This window comes from Amphibalanus amphitrite, unplaced genomic scaffold (assembly GCF_019059575.1).
Source record: "Amphibalanus amphitrite isolate SeventyFive unplaced genomic scaffold, NRLGWU_Aamphi_draft 001538F_arrow, whole genome shotgun sequence".
Classification (NCBI taxonomy): domain Eukaryota; kingdom Metazoa; phylum Arthropoda; class Thecostraca; order Balanomorpha; family Balanidae; genus Amphibalanus; species Amphibalanus amphitrite.
This window is the reverse complement of record NW_024883031.1, coordinates 127,602-146,968: the sequence shown is the minus strand read 5'-3', so window position 1 is coordinate 146,968 and position 19,367 is coordinate 127,602. Positions and strand designations below refer to the sequence as shown.

Below are 19,367 nucleotides of genomic sequence, written 5' to 3'. Positions count from 1 at the left end.
CCGCGGCTGAAGGTGCGGCCGGTCTCCGGAGCTGACCGGTAGCCGGCCCGGCCGCCGGCGACCGGTACAGTTAGCCGACGGAGCAGCCCCGGTCACTGGTCAGACGCTGGCGGGCAGCGCCGTGCACTCCGCTCATGACTGTCGTGGTAACTCAGTACGCCACCGGTACCGCACGCCACCGGTACGCCATCGGTCCGCCACGGTATTCCTTCGGTAGGTACGCCCCAAGCCGAGCTAGGTGAACAGGTAGCGCATTGGGCCATCTGGATCGCCTACCGTCTCTCTGAGAATGACCCGCTTCCCATGTGGCCGGTTGTGCGGACCAGTTCATGAGATCCATAACAGATAACCGGGAAATGACGCGCCACAATACTGTGCGATGTGCACGGAATACCGTCAAAATTCTGCACTTAACTGCTCCGGTAGCCGTGGAAACCTAACGGAACTGGCGGGAGGAGCGGCGTGCACGCCTGGGGGTGAGTCGGGCGGTTGAACGGCCCCATTAGCGTCCAATTGTGCTGGCAGCGCGCCGCTGACCGCGGGCAGGGCTACTCTGTTGACAGGCGGCGCTATAGCGCTTCCCGACGTGCAATCGATGTGGCCATTGAACGGCGCCCGCGGCCGGCACTTGAGCGCCCATGGACGGCCGTCAGATCGAAACAGCGGCCGTCCTAAGTTAGCGCCGGCCGCCCCGCCGACGTCTGATGGCCGCTTATGGCCCCCGGCCGGGCGGCAGCCGCAGCGGTCCAGGGCGCCTCACGACCGGCGCCCGGCCTCCACCTGGGCTCAACCACCGCCCGCTTCCTGCCTATAACCGGCACGATCACCTCTGAATGCAGATTCACACCGGATTCGGTGCGCTCGGCGGGCGCCGGCCGCCCGATGCGGGCCTAATAACAGCTCCCGGGGCGCCACTTCTCACGGCCCGACCCGGCGGCGGTCGGCGGTCACTCACCCGCGGTGTGACCGTGACTCAGCGTAACCTCAGGTCAGGGGTCACGGCGTGACTCCGACTCCGGACGTGCCGACGGACCGACTCCGCTGTGAGTCACACACGTAGTCACACGCGCCGATTCGCCGTAACGTCGCAGCGTCGCTGAGATTGATTGGGCCTGTCGACTGGTCGGACTACGATCTGGGCACTGCTGCGTGTCTGCCGTTCCGTGGGAGAGGCTGTCGACAGGCTGGGCCGGCGCTCTCACCCCCGAGTCATCTGTCAGCTGGGGGCTGGCCGCTCCGAGCGTCAAACACTGGACTCGAGCGCTGCTGCGGTGCTGCCGTGCGCACTGATTAGCGGTGCAGGCCGGCACGACTGTGTGCGGTTTGTCTGGGGCGTGAGCCGCCGCCCGGCCACACCCACCGCGAGGGACCGGGGCGGCACGCACCCGCGGCCGGCCCGCACACTATCGAGGAAACTCGCACCGCAGCGCCCGCATGCAGCCGCTTTTTGTATCACCGATTGCTTTGGGGTTCCCATGGGTGGCCGAGCGGTCATGGCGGCAGTAACCACGCGGTGGACAACGCTGCCGGCGCTGCAGGCTAATCGGGGATTTTGTCGTACGCTATGTGCGGTTCCAGGGAAGTGCCTATACCGCAGGGCGACTAACTGATAACTGCTGTGGTCCCGAGCTCAGTCCAGCTTCCCTCCGCAACCGATCGACCGATGGCCGAAGATTGACTGCGGTTTACCGTTCAGAAATATCCACAGATAACCGATCGGCCCGTAGCAATTATCTTTCCTAATAAAGCTTCTTTGTTTTGTGGTTTGTGCTGTCACGCTGTCTGGCAAACGAGCATCGCTTATTTATGGATCGGTTGTTATCATATTTACTGAAATGTACCAAGCTTAATTAATTCTAGGAACATTCTAGCGAGTACCACAGCAGACTTGTGAATACCTTCCGTGTATCGGTTAAGTTTTAATTAGTATTGTTACGTACTACTAGTTATGTTAATGAGCAACGTAACAAGTAACGTCACTTAGCCTTGTTAATGCCGTTTTACACGAAATGATCAATATTACATTCACCTCGGGTTGAATTATAGCTGCAACATCTACGTGACATGAACAACCAATTAGGTACCTATTTATGCATAATTTGTTGCAATACTTTGCATTCTGTTTGGAAGACTGTCTGTCTCTCAGACTGCGGGACCTCGGCATCTCTGATTGGGCTGGTCCCTCTGGCCTTCAGATAGATCCGATTTCCATGGTCGTCCGGCCCCTCGTCGGGCCACGTGGCAAACCATGCGCCGTCTGTGACCGGCCAACCCCTACCATCAAACATGCACAAAAGACCTCGCGCCCGGTCGTCGCTTTCTTGCACCCTTGGTCTTTGAGCTCCGTCTCACAAAGCGCCGCCCCTCAGAACCTCGTACTATGCCTCTCTGAGGCTCTCCTCATCTCCTGCTCCGCGGGACCCTCTCCTCTTCTCTCCTCTCCTGTCACACTCTCCCCCGCTGTGCTCCGTGGCCCTCACAGCCGGCTGCCTGGGGACCAAGAAAATGCTCTCTGGACGTGACCGTCCCATTGAGGCGGTGACGGGGCACCTTCACGGTTCCCGGTCTCCCGGGACGGGACGGTGGGGCGGATCGACGGGACAGGCTCCACCTGGCGCTGACGGACGCGGAGATATACCCTCCGGTGCACACGGCTCCTCCTGTGCCCGCAGACAGGAGTGTAAATAATCAGTGTGGGAGAGAGATGGGGTCAGTGTTCCCAGAGGATGCTGCGGGGGGCGGCTGTCGTCGTTCGCTGGGTAGCAGCTTGTCGGCAGGTAAAGCCCGTCGTTCAGCGATTCATAAGTCTCATTTTATTCAGAGATTCATACGTCCCGTTTTATTCAGCGATATCTGCGACACCAATGGCGTCTGGTGCCGGGTCGTGGATCCAAACTCCGTTCTACCACGCTGACCTCTGGGGCTGTGACTCAGGCCGGTCGCGAGCGCCGGTCCCTCATCTCCGGCCGGTGCCCTGCGGCCGGAGCGTGGCTGGTCGGGCGCCCATCGCCAGGGCGCCCCGGGCGCGGGCACTTGTTTTTCTACCTGCCCGTCCGCGCGATTAGCGGGAAGGGAGGGCAGAAAATCACCGACCATCTCCTATCGGCAGCGACCCTCCCCCTTTCGCCGCGGCTAAAAACCTGGCTCGCCAGGTGCAGGCACGGAGAAGGGACGGAGCGGACGGTCTGTTGTCGACCGTGAGGCTGTTTGCCACTGCCACGGACGGCTCTGATTATGAGATGCGCTGCCCGCTCGGCCCGGCGCCGCGGACCCGGCCGGTCGCGGGGATGTTTGTTGCCTTGGTCGCTGGGTTTCTCGTGTGCTTTGTTTTAACAAAGCTATCGCTCACGGTCACGCCGTCTTGCTAATTACTACGAAGACAATGGCGTGGCCCAAGTTTTCCAAGTGAGTAACTTTGACGCAGCGTTATGAGGATCTCGAGGGAATTTAATTAGCCTGAAACAATGTCGACAGGATGAGCTGAGGCGAGGCTTGGAGTAGTGCACCCCGACCTCGGAGACCTCGGCGCCCGGGAGCACGAGGGCTGTGTTTGAGTACGGCGGGCCGGGGCTCGGCTGGCTCCACCGGCAGGTGTATTCGGGATGGGGTTTCGCCACAACAGGAACCCCTGTTGGTGCCGATTGCGGCGCTACACGGTGCGCACTGCACCTGTCGCGGGCCAGACTGTGGCCGGTGTATTCTCACGGCCCCGCATGTGTTATTACGGGAGCTGTTGTGGTCTGATCGGACATCCTGCGGCGGTCGCAGGTGGCCGGCGGTCGGTCGGGGTCTCTAGTCTCTACCCGCTCCTCTCTTCCCGGATAGAGCGGTGACCCCGCGAGCGGGGCTTATGTCTGAGCCTAAACAGCGGAGGTCAAACCTCGCTGCGTGTACTGTCCGAGTCGCTGTCGATTGCAGCCTACTGTTATATATCTGCTAGTTATGGCCTGGCGCGGTTGAATTATCACACCACTTCGGTGGGCGGAGCCGTGCGTCATCAGGCCGTCGTTTTTGTACCCGTCTGACCCGCCGGGCGCGTGACGGGCTAACGAACGGTATGGCCTACTGCTGGCTGCACGCACACTTACTGTCTGTGTATACACGCACAGTGGGTGCACGGTGCACGCGGAGGGGCGCCCGTGCAGGCGTGATGGACGGTGTCCGGGCGAGCACGAGCGGCGCCGGGCCGGGCGCGTGCAGACGGACACCTCTGGCACCTCGCCCGACACCAGTGGCCGACACCACTGGCCGACATTCAGAGGTGATCGGGACGCGGCCCGCCGACAGATTTCGTGTACCAGAGGCTGGAGTCTAGACTTGCTGCCCCCACCGGCGCCAGAGCTGCGGAAGCCGACTGGCCGTCGCTCGAGCTGCCGCCGAGCTGCCGGCGGAAAACCGATAGGCGATGGCTGATCGGGGTTTTATCCGGAAACAGCATGCAGAGCGCGGCGCCAGGCGACAGACTGGGACTCCCCGGACAGACTGCGACTGCGGAAAGTGTCTGAAGGTGGCGCCTGCCTTCTAAACGGGTCTGACACTGACAGCATCTTGGGGATTAGGAGCGGGGTGGCTGACGAATCATTGTTTCCATGAGGAACAGAACAGGACAGGCTAGCTATGAGTCAGACATGATTATCGATGAATGCTTCATCACTAACTTATCAATCTCTCGGCTCGTGTGACCGGCCGTCTTTACCGCGGACCGTGCATGACCGTGCTTCTGTATGTTTCAGTGATGCGCTGCTAGACCGTCTCCGCACCACAGCTCGATCTCCCGTGTCTGCCCGCCCGCCGCGCCATGGCGGTCCCGTCACTGAGCTGTCTGCTGGTGCTGGCCGGTCTGTCCGCGGCCTCCGCCCTCTGGCAGGAGGACCTGACGCCCCGGCGATACGTCCCACTCGGTGAGTACCTGCAGCCTCGCGCGACTGGTGGTACAGGTGACATCCGTTCTGGCACGACACACAGGTGTCTGTGCGAGCCGCCGTGTGTGTAACTACCAGTCTGACCCGATCACCAGCTGTGCAGGCCACAGAACGACCGGTAGTCGGTCCGAATGGCGGGACTCGTCTGTGCACACTGCACACTGCACCACCTGTGAACCGGCAGTTCCTTGCACGTCGTGAAATGCCTCCACGCAGAGGAGATTTCGCCCGATTAGGAATGATGTGATATCCGGAACAAGCAGACACATTGAGGTCATCCCATTTTTACCGTGCCATCTTTTTGGCCTGCGCGATGAACTTCAGGCTTGCACAATATCGTTGCGTGCAACGTCGCCAACGGAGCTGGGCCCAGGGATGATGGCTGTCAGTGACCATTGCGCTTACCGGCAGTACTTTCTCCCCGCAGAAGTGAGCTGAAGTTGTGCTAACCGTAATTAATTCACGGTTACTCGTAAATTATCCCGTATGAGTATTTCCATTGTCTCGACACCAATCAGTGGGCCATTGGTCACGCCCAGGTATTGCGGCTGCACTGATCGGGTGCTGCAATTTTATCGGCCGGTTTTTCTGCTGGAACTGCACTCCCTCTCCCCCGCCTCGGTACCCACCGGCTGACCGGGACAATGGCACAGACTGCTTCGTAGAAATAGCCGTGTAATTGTCGGGCGGCGGCCGGGAGAACGCGCTGTGCCGTGGGAACTTGCCGCCTGTCTCCGTGCACCGGCCGGCGCCGCTCATTGGTCGGCTCGTCACTGACGTCACCGGTGATTTGTCGGCGCCCTAGTCGTCCGCTCCCTAATTTGGGGTCAGCGCTCTCCGCGGCACCCACCAGCAGGCGCCGGAGACTGGAGCAGTCGACGGCCTGTCTGTCTATCATCAGAGGCCGGCACTGATGCTACACACAGTACCTACACAGTACACAGCGAGCAGAGCGGTGACCCAACAATGACCGAGCAATGACCGGGTGTTGACCGGTGGGTGACCGGACAGTGACCAATGACCAGTCACGTGCCGCCGTTCGCAGGAGGAACGTGGCACGGTCTGGAGTGGTTGGTCGGACCGTCCGTCTGTTTTGGCTTGCGAATGTGTTTACCGAGTGGTCGGGATAGCAGTCAGCGAGGAGACGCTATCGTGGCGCGGCCATCGGACCCATCAGACCCGGAGGGGTAGGGGTTAGGGGTGGGGTGAGGACGGCCACCACGTGCCACGCGATAACTGAGGTCTCTTGCCTGGAATGTGCGCCGATATAATCTGTTCGCGCTTTATATTTTGTTATTATTGTATTGTTATATTATGTGTTAAGCATAGGAGAGCGCAGAAATATCGACGTTCTGCCGCCTCTGCATTGTAGCTCCACCGGCCTGAATTTCTTTCGGCTGCACTTTCATTCTTGGACGCCTCGACGCGGAGCGAACAGAGCATGAATCCCAAATCAGGGCGTCCATTGAGGCAAACGACATGTTCCAGATTTCCAGACGTCGGCGCCGACGATATGTATTCTGCAAGCTCGTCGAAGAAAAAATCTCATTTATATTCCGCTATTATGAGCGGGCAAACTCGACCCAACTAACTTATGGAGAATGGGACGGCCGGCGCTAGCGGCGGCAATGGATTGCCAAACGGAGGGACTGCAATCGCAGATGAGATCGGCGCTGCGGCCGGCGGGCCTCGTCGACGAAAATTCATCGCGTCTCTGGAATAGCCGACATCGACGTCTGAGCTCTCTCCGCGACCCGGTCACGGCCCCGTAGGCTGAGCTGACCGGGGGCAGTGATCGGAGGGGTCGGCCCGACCCGACCCTCCCCGTGGGAACTGGAGCTGATCTAGGGCTTTGGAGCCGAGCCAGAGCCGGGTGCCGGCGGGCGCGCATTGTCCTCCACTGCACCCCGCCGTCGGGTGTCACGCGCTCCGTGCCGTGCCAGAGGACTGCGGGCTCGCGCTGGCACCGGCTGGCGGATTAGAATGCCAGCCGCGCACCGATGGCGTCGCGATGTATTGTGCTGCCGGCGTGCGAGCGTGTTGTCGGAGGCACCCCGGCCGCGCCCGGCTGTATACACCGTTTGATAGGCGGCTCATCGCGCACCCGGCCGGACCAGACGGCATTCCGCGTGTCATTCCGCCGTCATTCAGGCGCCGACGCGCCGTGTCGCCGCGCGCCAAAACAACATATTTGTCCTCTGGCGCTGGGCGCCGGTGTGTGCTCCGTACAGTGCTGAGAACGCGTCACGCCGCCATCGCTGTCCGCTGCGTGCCCGTCCTTTGTCGTGACGGTGGAGTCCGTTGGAAGGGTCATGGGGCCGCGGGCCGATGTGCCATGTGGTGGATGACATGGAGACGGCTGCGTCTGGCTTCCACAGCCGGCTCTATGACCGGCTCTTCGCTCCATACAGGGTCAGTTCCACCCATCTCAGCAGAGCCATCGGTCTCGACCGGCCGAATTCGGCTCTCGTGCCGTGTATCTACCTGAGCGGTAGTAACCCACTCCCTTTATGCAACCCGCGGCAAGTTTCCGTCTGTGAGGAAAATCCGCTGCGCTGCCGGGCCAGCTTAATGTCCGGTGCACCGAGACGAGGGTGAACGGTCCGGCCGGCACGAGATGAGGTGACGTGGCCGGCGGACGATGGAGATCTCAGATTAGCGGTCCGGCCCGGGCCTTATCACCCTGCTGGGAGTGTCAGCCACGGGCGCTAACGGTGAACCGCGCGGAGGTGGGGAGCTGAGCCGATTTGGGAGACCCGTGTCGGTGACTCGCCGGAGATCACCGGGCCGACCCACCCTGTTCTGAGGCTCTGGGACTGGTCCGGCGTGCGGCGCGGCTCACCGCGACCGGGCCAGATCTACTCATCGGATGGGCTCACATGAACAATGCTGGCGTGCTGCCGCCGCCCGAGAGAGCTAAATTTGGCGCCACCGGCGCGGCCGTCGGGCGGAGCGGAGGCGCGGTAAGTGCCAGCCATAAACTGGCCAGAAGGTCAGACCAAACACGACCGTCGGGGCCTGTTCGTTTGCTGCTCGCTCTCTGCTAGTCCCGTGGCTCCATCGGTGAGCGCAGGCCGGACCACTGCTGTGCCGGTGATCCGGTTTTTATGCGGCCGGGAGGGGGCAGGAGCGAGGACCGATGAGTGATTCGACTGCGCCGCACGGCCCCCACTCCCCCAGTCGGTGACTGAGTGTGGCGATTTGGCGTGATGACGCTGCACGGACCCGGCCGTTGTTTCGCGCTGATGGCTCCGGTTGAATATGAAGCGCGCTGCGTGCGGCCGTGGCTGCAGGAGTGCTGGCTCACCCCTCCGCCGCGGGCCGGGCGCACGCTGACTGCTGCGGGACCCGCTCACCGACTGCATCCCCTCCCCGCGCTGCTGGCGGCCCGCCGATACCCTCTGTATGTGCACTCTCCGGTCCTTTGTCCGGTGACCCGACTGGCCAGCAGCCCGCGCGCCTCCTTTTTGCGGTGCTGTGTTTTTGTGCGTGGCCTGCGCTCGCTGCGGCCACAGGGCGCCTCTCTCCGGTGGAGGCTGGCCGTGCGTGAGCGGTCGTCACGACACGGGTCCATCCTATCGGCGCTCGGAGGCGGTGGGCGGCGCGGTCCGCCTCCCGCAGCCACCGGCGCGGCGTCCGGCGGTGGGGTCACACATGGGGTCGGCACGAGCGGTGCAGGCGGGTCACGGCCGGACGGACTGACCGGGTCTCTCGCTCGGTAGGCGGTCTGTGGGCGCTGACTGCTGCTGACTTCTGCTGCTGATGGCCGTCAGCGGTAGGTCAGCGGTGGGACGACTTCAGCTGACGTGCGGGGCAGGTCGGAGGTGGCTACTGCAGACACTGAACGACCCGGGCACGTACGACGCAGCTGTCCGCTGCCCACGCGGCCGGCCCGAGTGACCATTTCACCGGGAATGATCCGCCTCAGGGCCGTTTCAATTGGTCAGCCGAGCGACGTGGCCGGCCGCGCGTCGTCTCTGGGGAGGTTGTGTACCGATTCCCTGTATTGCGGGTCCGCTGCCGAAGCCATTGGGATTCCGACTGTCGGTCTGCGGCGTTGATCAAACATTCTCCGCTCTATTTGGCCGCTCCTCAACAAACCTACATTTTCCGGCGACCGGCCGTCTCTCTCGAACCCTGCAGCTGTGACTGGCTCGGTTGGTGTGAGCTGCAACGCTGGATTGCGCCATTTGCCGCGGATTGGGGCGTCAGTGGACCGCCGCCGTTCCAGTCCCGCTGCAGGCAGCACTGTCGGCCGGCGTTGCTTAGCGCGCTGCGCCGCGTCGCCACTAATTTGATGGCCTCGTAAAGGGTGCTGTTCGCGTCTCCCCAGAACTGTGGTCGGTGCTGACGGCTCCGGAGACAAGCCTATGTGCCGCACCGGTGACAAGTGAGGCTCGTCGGGCCCGTCGGCTGTTCCCGTCACGGTGACACATTGCGTGCGGCTGCCGCAGGATGTGAGAAGGGTGAGGGGAGAGGGTGCAACGGGCCAGCTGTATCGCCGCCTCTCCCCCGTCCACCGCTGGCCGCTCGCCAGACCGCCCGAGTGACTGATCTTCCCCTCTCCATATCTCCGCCCATTTAGCCTCCTTCCCCTCTCCCTTCCTCTCCTCCCTCTCTGCGGTCGCGGAGATGGCCGGAGATGCGGTGTGACGCTACCGCCGCTGTGGGTGGCTGTCACGGGTGTCACGTTACACGCCCCGTGACGCACCGTCTTATGGCGTGACAGACTCCCAGTGAGATCACCTGTGCTTCTGCTCCCCGCTTTCTCCTGATGTAACTTGTGGTCTCGTACTTAGAGCATACACTGAATTAAATCCACGATTTTGGTTAGTTTTATCCTGGCACGCATAAAGCTGTCGTGCGTGCAGTGCGCGGTCGGATGTTCGTGGGACGTGGCTAGACGGCCTCCTGCAGGTGACTGACCGCCACAAGCGCCGCTGAGCACGCGACTGCTGTCGGCTTAGACCACCCCCTGCACTGGCCCCGCCCGGGTCCGCTCCGGTACCGACACATTTCCATATCAATACCGCGGCCGTCTCATGGCTCAGCCGTTCAGCGGGCGTTTTTCCGGGCAGCCGGTGAGTTATCCCGGCGTGACATTGAGGGAGGTGGTTTACGATGAGCCGGGTTACTATTCACCGGTGTTTTAGTCTGCGTATGCGTCCGACAGGGGCATTCAGTCGTATGACGATAGGTCACTGCACTGCTCGCTGGGCCGTTTTTTGGGCTGCAGTGTTGACCGGGGCAGCAACCCCGATTGGGAGGTGTGTGACGTTTCGTGACGCTGTGACGGTCAGTGACACTGTGACGGGTGACGGGTCGCCACGGCTGGGTGCTGTCCTTCGTCGTTGGCCAGCTTCCTGAGATGGTATCAGGGCTGCCCTCCCCGCGCAGTGTCTTTGAACTTGAACGCTCGTTGGCGGCCAGACGCTCAGCTAAAACTCCATTGTATCGTTGTGTGGGGAGGCACCGGCGGTATTACGGTCAAATGGCGGCGTTTGCTGCACGGATCAGACCTCAAATGTTGGTCCGATCGATCTGAAACCGGCCGTACCGCCGGAAATCGGCTTTGTCGATGCTGGTGTCGCCGATGAAGCCGGCTGGCCGTCTTTCTGTCAAACTCGGCTGACGAATGGAGCGCCCTCACGCACGCGGCTCGTGACCAAGCCAGGACCAAAACCTGCCTGCAAACCGCGGACGGCGATACTATCAGGCTGCGGCTATTGCACGGGACTCGTACTGTGGCCGGTTGTGACCGGCTGCACGAGCCCGTATCCGAGCGGTCTGGTGGTGTCTCATCGCTGCTGATCGGGGTCGGACCTCCTCCGGGAGGGTCCGGACATGGGCGTCAGGCGGTCTCTGACCCCTCTCCCCCGGGACACGGCAGAGGATGGACCACTTTGCATGGTTGATTCATCAGACCTCTCCCCTCCCTTCCTTGAAATCGACTCCTTGGAGACCACCAGTGTTTAGCAGAGTGACGCCTTGCTGTCAGTTGTGGAGCGCTGCAGCTGCTCAATGTTCGGACGGTGGTCCGGTTCTTTGTGTCCGCTCTCTGTTCGCACGGAGGTCCGGCGCCACCCACCGAAGCGTGTCCCGTGAGCGTGGTCTCCGTCCGTCCCGCTCCCTCCCCGACTGACCGTGACCCTCTGTGACTCAAGACGTGACGGCTGACCGCCGCCGAAACCGAGCGGCGTCCGTCTGCGGTGAGCTCCGCTCAGCCGTAACAAAGCGGCGTGTGAGAGTCACACGCTCCGTGTCGCACCCGAGCCCCGCCGGCAGAGGTGTGGAGCCGGCACGCGCCCGCGGCTGGACCGCTGGGAAGACCTGTGACCCGCCGTGACCCGCCGTGACCCCGCCGACCGCCAATCAAGGACAGTCTCGCCGCTGCCAGGTCCGGTTAGCCGTACTCGCTGCTATAGTCCTTTCCGTGTGAGCTTTTGCACGCCCTCGCCGCCGTATAGCCCGGTCCGTGTGAGTCTGCACGCCGCGCCGGCGGAGCTGACCTCGACTGAGGGTGGAGTCGGCCGGAATCACGGCCGGCCGTTCGCGGAAAGTGGAACCGACAGCCGACAGGAAAACGGTGGGCCGCATCGTGCGCGGCGCTGCACACATGACGTCAGCGGCGCTGCTCACGCACCGCGCGCACCTGGTTAGTGATGGCTCGCGCCGCTGTCTTCCGCATGTGGACTGCGGACGCCCAGCACGATAGACAGACGGACGGATGGACGGATGGCAGCAGCGTTGTCCTATTGTCAGGTCCTCGCGGCGCGATTACGACAATGGCCGGGAGACGTGAGCGCTAGTGATGTCAATTACGGAAAATCGGAATACCGATACCAAACCAAATACCAACCAAAACCACGGGAAAATACCGAAACCAAACCAACTTGGGAAACTGAGGGAAATACCAACTTTTTACCGATTTATTAGCCTCTTATACATTAGTGAGGGCTTATGATACCAACAAAATACCAAACACATTACGATTAAAATACCAAATACCAAGTTGGTATCGGTTTGGTATCGGTATACCAAAAAGTTGGTATCTGATTGACATCTCTAGTGAGCGCACTTCGAACCACTCCTCTCTGGAGGTCAGCACTATTGTCCTCTGACGCTAATGGCGCGGGACAAGATATAACGGCACCTCTCGCGAGTGGCATGGGAGGTGGCTGCGTCAGAGACTGCACGTAGCCGCTGCACCAGACTGCACGTGCAGAACATGTGCAAGGCGCCGCTCCGCCAGCTGTGACTGGCACTTTGTGCCGACGGAGACGGGCCAGCTGGAGCCGCGGCGCCCTCCCCAGTTCGGTGGTGAGCGCCCTGCCGACAGCCGCTGACAGGCGCTGATGGGCCGTGGGCTAGAACAGTGGGCAGCCGAGTGGGGAGCGGTGGATGACTCAGTCAGTCGCGTGACCACCGCCATCGCCGCCGCCCTCCGATCTCTGACCGCCGCCCAGCAGCCACAGTCGCCCCGTCACTCTCCGCCGTGGGACGCGGCGCTCTGAGCCCGGCGCGGGGCGGACAGTCGGCGTCAGCCCATGTCGGCCCGACCACCGCCAACAGTAGCGGGCGCGGCGTGTCGCGTCGCCTGTTTTTGCCGACCGATGACGGGTTTCGGCTCGGCTGGCGTGTTGACAGGCCAATGTCGTGTCTGAGTTGGGTCGGGGCGGCCTCGGGCGGCTCCCACTGCACAAACGCCGCCGGCTGTTGGGCACGATAACAGCGTTCAGACGCACGCGGACGGGGACGGCCCGGGAACTACGCTGTCCTGGTGTCGGGACATTCTGTCCCGCTCTGCCGACTAGTGGCCATGAATGTGGCGACGCTCCAGCCCGGGCTCTGTTTGCTTTCGGCTTGTCCTCGGAGCAGCCAACACTGCTGAGGAATGGGACGAGCAAACATGTGCGGAGCATGTGGAGCCGGCTGGCGCGGCTGTCCCTCCGTCCCCCGGCCGCGGTGTAGCACATACCTCCTGCAGCTCGCCCCTCTCTCGGTCTGCCCCGCGTACCCGAGCCGCACTACATAAATCACTGGCCGTAACAGGCTGGCCGACAAAAACTCCGCTCTCCGTCTCCCCGTAACCACCCTCCTGAGCCGGGACAAATACCACGGCAACCGATTGTTTCTTGGGCTCGGTCACCCCTGGGACCGCCCGTCGAGGTCAACCGACCTATGGAAATCGGCCCACGTGGAGGAGGGTACTCAAAAGCATCCTGAGGAGGAAGACGCTCCTTTAGGAACACTGGAGGGGGTGGCTGAATCGGTCCGACGTCTGCTTATCGGTACGATCCGCCGCTGGGATTGGCGTGTCTCCTGCCGCGGAACATGGGGTGGTGATGGAGGGGCGTCTCGGTCGACCGGGCAGCTGTCGGGCGGCTGCAGCTGCCGGAGCGCGGACGGAGGGCGCAGGGGCGGCCACGTGCCCGCTGTCACCGGCCTCCTCCGCCGCAGATGAGTAACGACCGAGCCACGTGCACCCGGAGAGCCGCCATGCGCGTCGAATCGCCGCGGGGCTTCCGTCGCTCCCGCCACCGCCGCTGCCGACGACCAACCGTCGCCGGATGCGGGACAGTCTGTTTTTCCAAGCCGACCCCCGAGAGGAGCTATTTTTCGGGTGGACAAAATTAGCGTCATAAATCGGGGGTCGGGGCGTCAGCGGGCTTGTTCCGGAGGCCTGTTTTGACGTCGGCCGGGGCGCCGCCAGCGGCCAATTGTGGCGTGAGTCCCAAACATGCATCGATCGGATCTATCGGCGTCATCTCGCCCGGCCGACCGCCGGCCGCGGCGTCATCCATCTCTGTCAACGACTCCAATAAACACGCCGGAAAGGTCAATAAGTTTGACGGCCTCTTTCAGAGCCTGTTCCCAGCATTTGTCCGGTATTCGGCCCGAGTTGATGGAGCGGCTGTGCCATTATCGGCGAACAGAACAGACTGTGGCTCTCTCCGGTGTTTGTTGTTTGTGTTCCGAGAGCCGGCCGCTCCGGGTACAGTTGGTCGGTAATGTAATGACTTACAGCCGTATGCGCTGTCCGTGTGGGAACTCGGCGCCGCGTCTCGTGAGACACCGCCATCTGTCTCCGGTGGGAACGAGCCGGCGGAAATGTCCGAGGGTCGCCGCAATCTGCACTGGACACGGACCGGACCGGACTGGGCGGGAAGCGGGGCGGGAGACGGGAGTGCTACCTCGTGACGACCCCGCACCGGTCTGTGACCTAACCTTTCGGCACTGCTGCGATGAGATTGTCAACCACTGTGACCTGACGGGCCGTCCGGACGATAGACGCCCTCGGTCGCGCGTCGCGAGGCGTCGGCGGTGCACCGCGCCGTCCGATACGATCGGACGACATCCATTGTCGGTGCTCGGTGCCCGGACGGGCCTCTGTCTCAGGGCGGCCACCCGAGCCGACGGCGTCACTCGGCCCGAACAAGACGTGTCAGCTCCGCCGCACCGTCAGACAGCCGGCCGGTGCAGCTGCGGCCCTGCACGTCTGACCCGACCGCAGCGATCTCCGCGCCGCCGCTGATCGCGTGTCGAACCGGTGCGGCAGCCCCCTCGGGCGGCGCTGCCGGCTCGGTCTGTAATGGCGGCCCATCAGATTCGCCGTGTTTCTCAGCTGGGCGCGACCACCGCAGTGACACAGCCGCCAGCGAGCCTACGGGACACGGCCCGACATCGCCGTGACACAAATTACCCCGGCCGTTCGACTCACTCGGTCATCACTCCTACCCGAGGGCGGGACGCGTCGACGGCGACCCGGTCCGAGTTTTGAAATTCAAATTCGTTGGGGACGCGCTATCTGCGAGATGGATTCAAAGCTACATAGTTACACGCATTGGCCATGCGTACCTTGTTTGTTTTGACAGTGCGTGCCATTTGAGCCCGTCGATTCATCACGAGGCGCCGGTCTCCGCCCGAGGGACGCTCGGCTGATGTGAAGCACAGGTGAAGCTGCACGTGTGTGCGGCTGCTCCGTGGTGTCTCCTGTCGTCCCTCCAGCCGCGGCTCCCGCCTGCCGATGTCGCGGGGAGCGCGCCGCTCCGACGCCGGTTCCTGTTTACCGGCTCGCGGTGCCTCATTCCGCGCACGTCTTGCGGCCACCGGCGTGTCAGTGGGAAACATGAGCCGAGCGGGCGCGCAGCGCGGCGTCAGACGTACCACCGCGCCGGCGGCGGCCGTCTGGGCACACAGATGGGGAGAGGGCGCCGCGCGGACCTCAGCCTGCCGACATCACCGCGCTCCTCGCCGTGCCGGCCGTAATTGATTCTGTGCTGCATTCCTGTGCAGTGACCGGCAGCGGCAGCCTGCGGAGCTCCGACCAGCGCCATGGAGACTGATGGGACACTCGCCAGGTCAGCATCCCCGGACCCCAGCGCCCGCCGCCGGCGTCCAAATCAGACAGTCCTACTCTCTACCGGCGTCAGCGCCGGGCCCCGAACCGTCCCTCCGAGATAACACGGCCGACCCACCCTGATAGCACGCCGTGTTCGAGATAACTCGCAGGCCGTGTCCCGGCTCTAAGTACCGTGTCCCGATTCTAAGTGCCATGTCCCGCGGCGCCCGGATGGCGGCTGATGACGTGAGATGACGCGAGATGACGCACGCTAATTTCCTCATCTCACGACCTAGTGTGAACCGGCGAGACGATGACCGTTTTCCCCTGCTCACGTCTTGCACCGTCTCTCATGTGGTGCTGCCTCCATGGAGATCTTGTCAGGTGACTGACATCATCTCTGACTACTGCGGTGACCGGCAGTGACCTCATGAGACCTCCGTGGACGTCCAGTGGCAGTGACCCCTGCCGACCACCAATAACCTCTGTCTGTCTGTCGTCCGTCAGTGATGACCGGTGACCACCCGGGACTGACCGGTCTCGCGGTATCGTCGTGCCTTACCTGGCCGGGCGGACCGGTCCGCGGCGGTGGGCTGACCGGGATGACCTGGATCGGTCCGGATCGGTCGCCTGTCCGCACATATGCCGCACCGGTATCGGAGGTGACATCGCTGTCCGGCGTCCGCCCACGCGTCATGGCTGTATGTTTTGTATAAGGTCATCTCTCATGCACACACAGCCCCGCCGGGTGCCTATCCCGGCTCCCCGTCACCTATTCCGGCGTATTCCGGCGGATATTGGGCGCTCGGTGTGGTCTCTCCGGAGGTGTTGGCAGTGCGGCGCCACTTCCTCTGTGGAACGCCCGTGTGCGCCGACCTTATCGTGACCGGCAGAGGTGTGTCTTGGTGGTGGTTTGGTTGACTGGTCGTTCACGGAACGCCCTGGGTCGAGTTTACCTCTGCTGTGTACCCGTGACTCGTGAGCTAACGCCCGTTTTGACCTTCGCTGCAGCTGAAAGAAAGAGAGAAAAAAGAGAGAGAGAGAGAGAGAGAGAGAGAGAGAGAGAGAGAGAGAGAGAGAGAGAGAGGGAGGGAGAGGGGGAGAGGTGGGTCTGTGGGGTTTTGAAAAAGAGAGAGGGGAGGATGGCTGTTGTCCGCGCGCGGGGGCACGGGGCGTGACCGATATCCGGCCACCAAACGGGGCCACTCAACCGCCCCCTCCCACGACGCGACCGGGGACGAGAGTGCAAACAGACGACAAAAAGCCACTTCAGTTCGTTCGGCGCGCTGAGGTGAGGGCCGGCTGGCCGGATGTCACCGGACAGCCATTGGACCGAGGGGCGGCGGCTGCCGGTTCTGCTGTGATGGGTTGAAAGATTCAGCTACCGAGTCGGACATAGTAAAAACTGAAAAGAGGAAAAAGTTTCATTTGAACATGGCATGACAAGTCATTTTTATTCTTGTCAGTTAGATAGAACCAGGTGTGGAGTTTGACATTTATAACATTTCATTTTAGTCCCGTCATATTTCCGTTGTTCCTGTCTGCCGCAACTGCCACGGGAGTAATTATTCGTCGGTTTATCGGGCCATTATCATCCGCGGCCCAGCTGTGTCACCGGCCCGACACACCACTTTCCGGGCTCTGCCACACGGCTGACGGGCTGCTGGTCGCCCGTCCGCAGCACCGCGCTATTGTTCTCTGCGGCGGCAGGCCGAATGACGCCCTGTTGACGCCGCTGCAACACGGCATTGTGGCGGCGCTGGTGGCGCGTGCCGGGTGATTCGCCGGGTCAGGTGGCCCGCGGTCTGCAGCCGACCAATTGAACATCCCCCCCCCCCGTCCCGCGGGGCTGCAGCTGCCCAGCTGGGTGGAACGAGGGGCCGGTGTCAGGGATGACGGATCGACAAAGTCGAATTGATCGGGGACTGTGCCAAACGGAAACGCGTGTCCGGGAATAAATGGGTCGGAACTGGGGGACCGAACTGGGACGGTGGTGCAACTCTCCGTTCGTGATCACCGGATCCAGCAGTTCCTGTTGTAGGTCATGGCGCGCGCAGGGGCTCCCCGGTCAGTCAGCTCTCACTGTCTCACACTCTCCCCCTCTGAGGTCACCTGATGCATATCTGCGACGGTGACCGACGGGCCGGGTCGACCAGAGCGGTGACCAACGCTGACCATCACTGACCGGCGGGGCTGTCCGCCGTACGGAGAGCGGAGAGTCCCGCGCCGAGCAGTGCTCAGCGGCCGCTCGCAAACCGGTTACAGTCTGTTCAGCGAACCCGGCCTCGGCTGAGGGCTCAGCGCGACCAGACAGACCGAATGCACCTGGCGAAAGGTGGTCGTACCCAGAACTGCGGCCTCCCAGCGCGGATTTGCATGCCGCCGGCCGCGGTGACGTCAGACGAGGGCTGCACGCGCGCCGAGAGAACACAAAGGCGCGGCGGAGCGGGACTGGGGGCTGCGGGCGCGGCTGACGGACGGATTTGTTCGAGCAGTGCCTGCGTCAATGAGAGGTGCGGCCCGAGCGGACGAGCCTAATTGAGACGGTTTGCGCTGAGATGGAGCGTGGGTCGCGGTATGCGTGCCGGCATCTCACAGCTTCAGAGCTGACCGATAACAATAGCACCAATCTGAACGACGCCTACCAGCGACGGCAGGTGTTCCGGCTATCGGCCGAGAATCACTCCATGTCGTGCTGTTACTATTAACGCCATCGTATGCGATTACACGCGCACCGCTCGCTGGTAAGTATGCCATCAGCCGCGCGGGGACCTCGCCGGGAAACTAATCACCGTCGCCGCGTGCGCGCCGGAATCGCCGCAGCGCCAATTTACGCTGTCGGTTGCTATCGGTCAGTCGCTCGACGGGGGAGGCGAACGCGGCGGGATGGTGTAACGGGCCGGACCGGCGCCTCCGTTCGCCCCGGGGAGGACCGGTGGCGGCCGGTCGTTCCGATGGTTATACGACTGGGGCAGCTCGCCGACCGTAGGAGCCCGCTGGACTGGGAGCGGCTCTGTACGATCAAGCACCCGGGCGGCTGGTATAGGAGCTGGTGCAGGTTTGGACTGCGCTGCTCCGAACAGCTGCCCTGCCGCGTGGAGAGGGTGTGAATGATGGAGGTGATCTGCCACGGATTCACACACCTGGCCTTGCAGCCGCCGCCGGCGGGGCTGAGACCCTCGGTATTATACGGCGCAGACGCCGTCACGGCACCTGAACACACCGGCGAAGGAAGTGCGCATCGTGTACGGTTTCCGGAAACACGGTGTTCGCTTATGAGGGCCGGGTGTCGTCGATTCAATCCGCCGTGTTGTCGGCTGTAACAGTGTGTCCGCTTCCCGATTGGGCCTTTTTGCTGGCGTGTTTGCGTCACCGTCGCCGCCAGGCGCTGTTTTGCTGCTGCCGTTTCCAAGGTTAAACGCCACTTTCAACTGGCTGGTCGGTTCGGCTCAAAGGCGCATTTGCAGCGCCCATCTTCCCACTCGGCTGGACGTGCTGGCCCGTCCGCCTTCTGTGCGCGCCGCAGTTCTCCGGTGAATGCTAATTGAACGGGGCACCTCGGGCCGGCAGCTGGCCGCTGCACGAGCCGTCGAGGCGTGCAGCGCGCGGCGAGAGAGGACTGAAATATCCCGCAGTGTGAGCGTTCCCAGGGGAGCCGGCCCCGTCCGCTGCAGCGGGCGCGAGCTGCCGTGTCTGTCGGGACAGCGGTTGTGTGGTGATGACTGAAACCGTGCGGTTGTCACCGGACGGTGGCAGCTCCCACCTGCCACTCGTGTAGCCCTCCTGCGCCGATTTCCTGCCTCGGACGCGTGCGATTGCTTGACGGGTGACTTCCCGTCTCCGCTCAGCTCTGTAGCGATTAGTGTCCTGGCCGCGTGGCGTGCGCCCGGTTTTCCCGCGCGCTCGTCGCTGATTCGCCGTGAATGACACAAGTGTACTCGGTCATCGCCCCTCGTGTACGCGAATAGCCCAAAAGCCCCTGCTCAGGCGCAAAAAAAGTCAACGCCAGACTCATATAACGTGGAACGGGTCCCGTCCGCATGTCGGCAAAGCCGTGCGGCTGCATGCATGACGGATCGGCGGCTTATAAGCTCGAGTTGGCA

General features: G+C 62.6%; 1 protein-coding gene across 3 annotated transcripts in view; it reads left to right on the top strand.

Moving 5' to 3' along the window:
• Window positions 1-4,726: 4,726 nt before the first annotated feature.
• Window positions 4,727-19,367, top strand: part of LOC122373701 (semaphorin-1A-like) — a 39,961-nt gene continuing 25,320 nt past the window's right edge. For 2 of the 3 annotated variants that reach the window (XM_043352015.1, XM_043352014.1), the window contains exon 1: window positions 4,733-4,901. In XM_043352015.1, the coding sequence (XP_043207950.1) occupies window positions 4,799-4,901 (103 nt within the window). In that variant the 5' untranslated portion in view covers window positions 4,733-4,798. Of the gene's footprint in view, window positions 4,902-19,367 lie in introns of all 3 variants that reach the window. The other variant, XM_043352013.1, reaches the window with a different exon arrangement.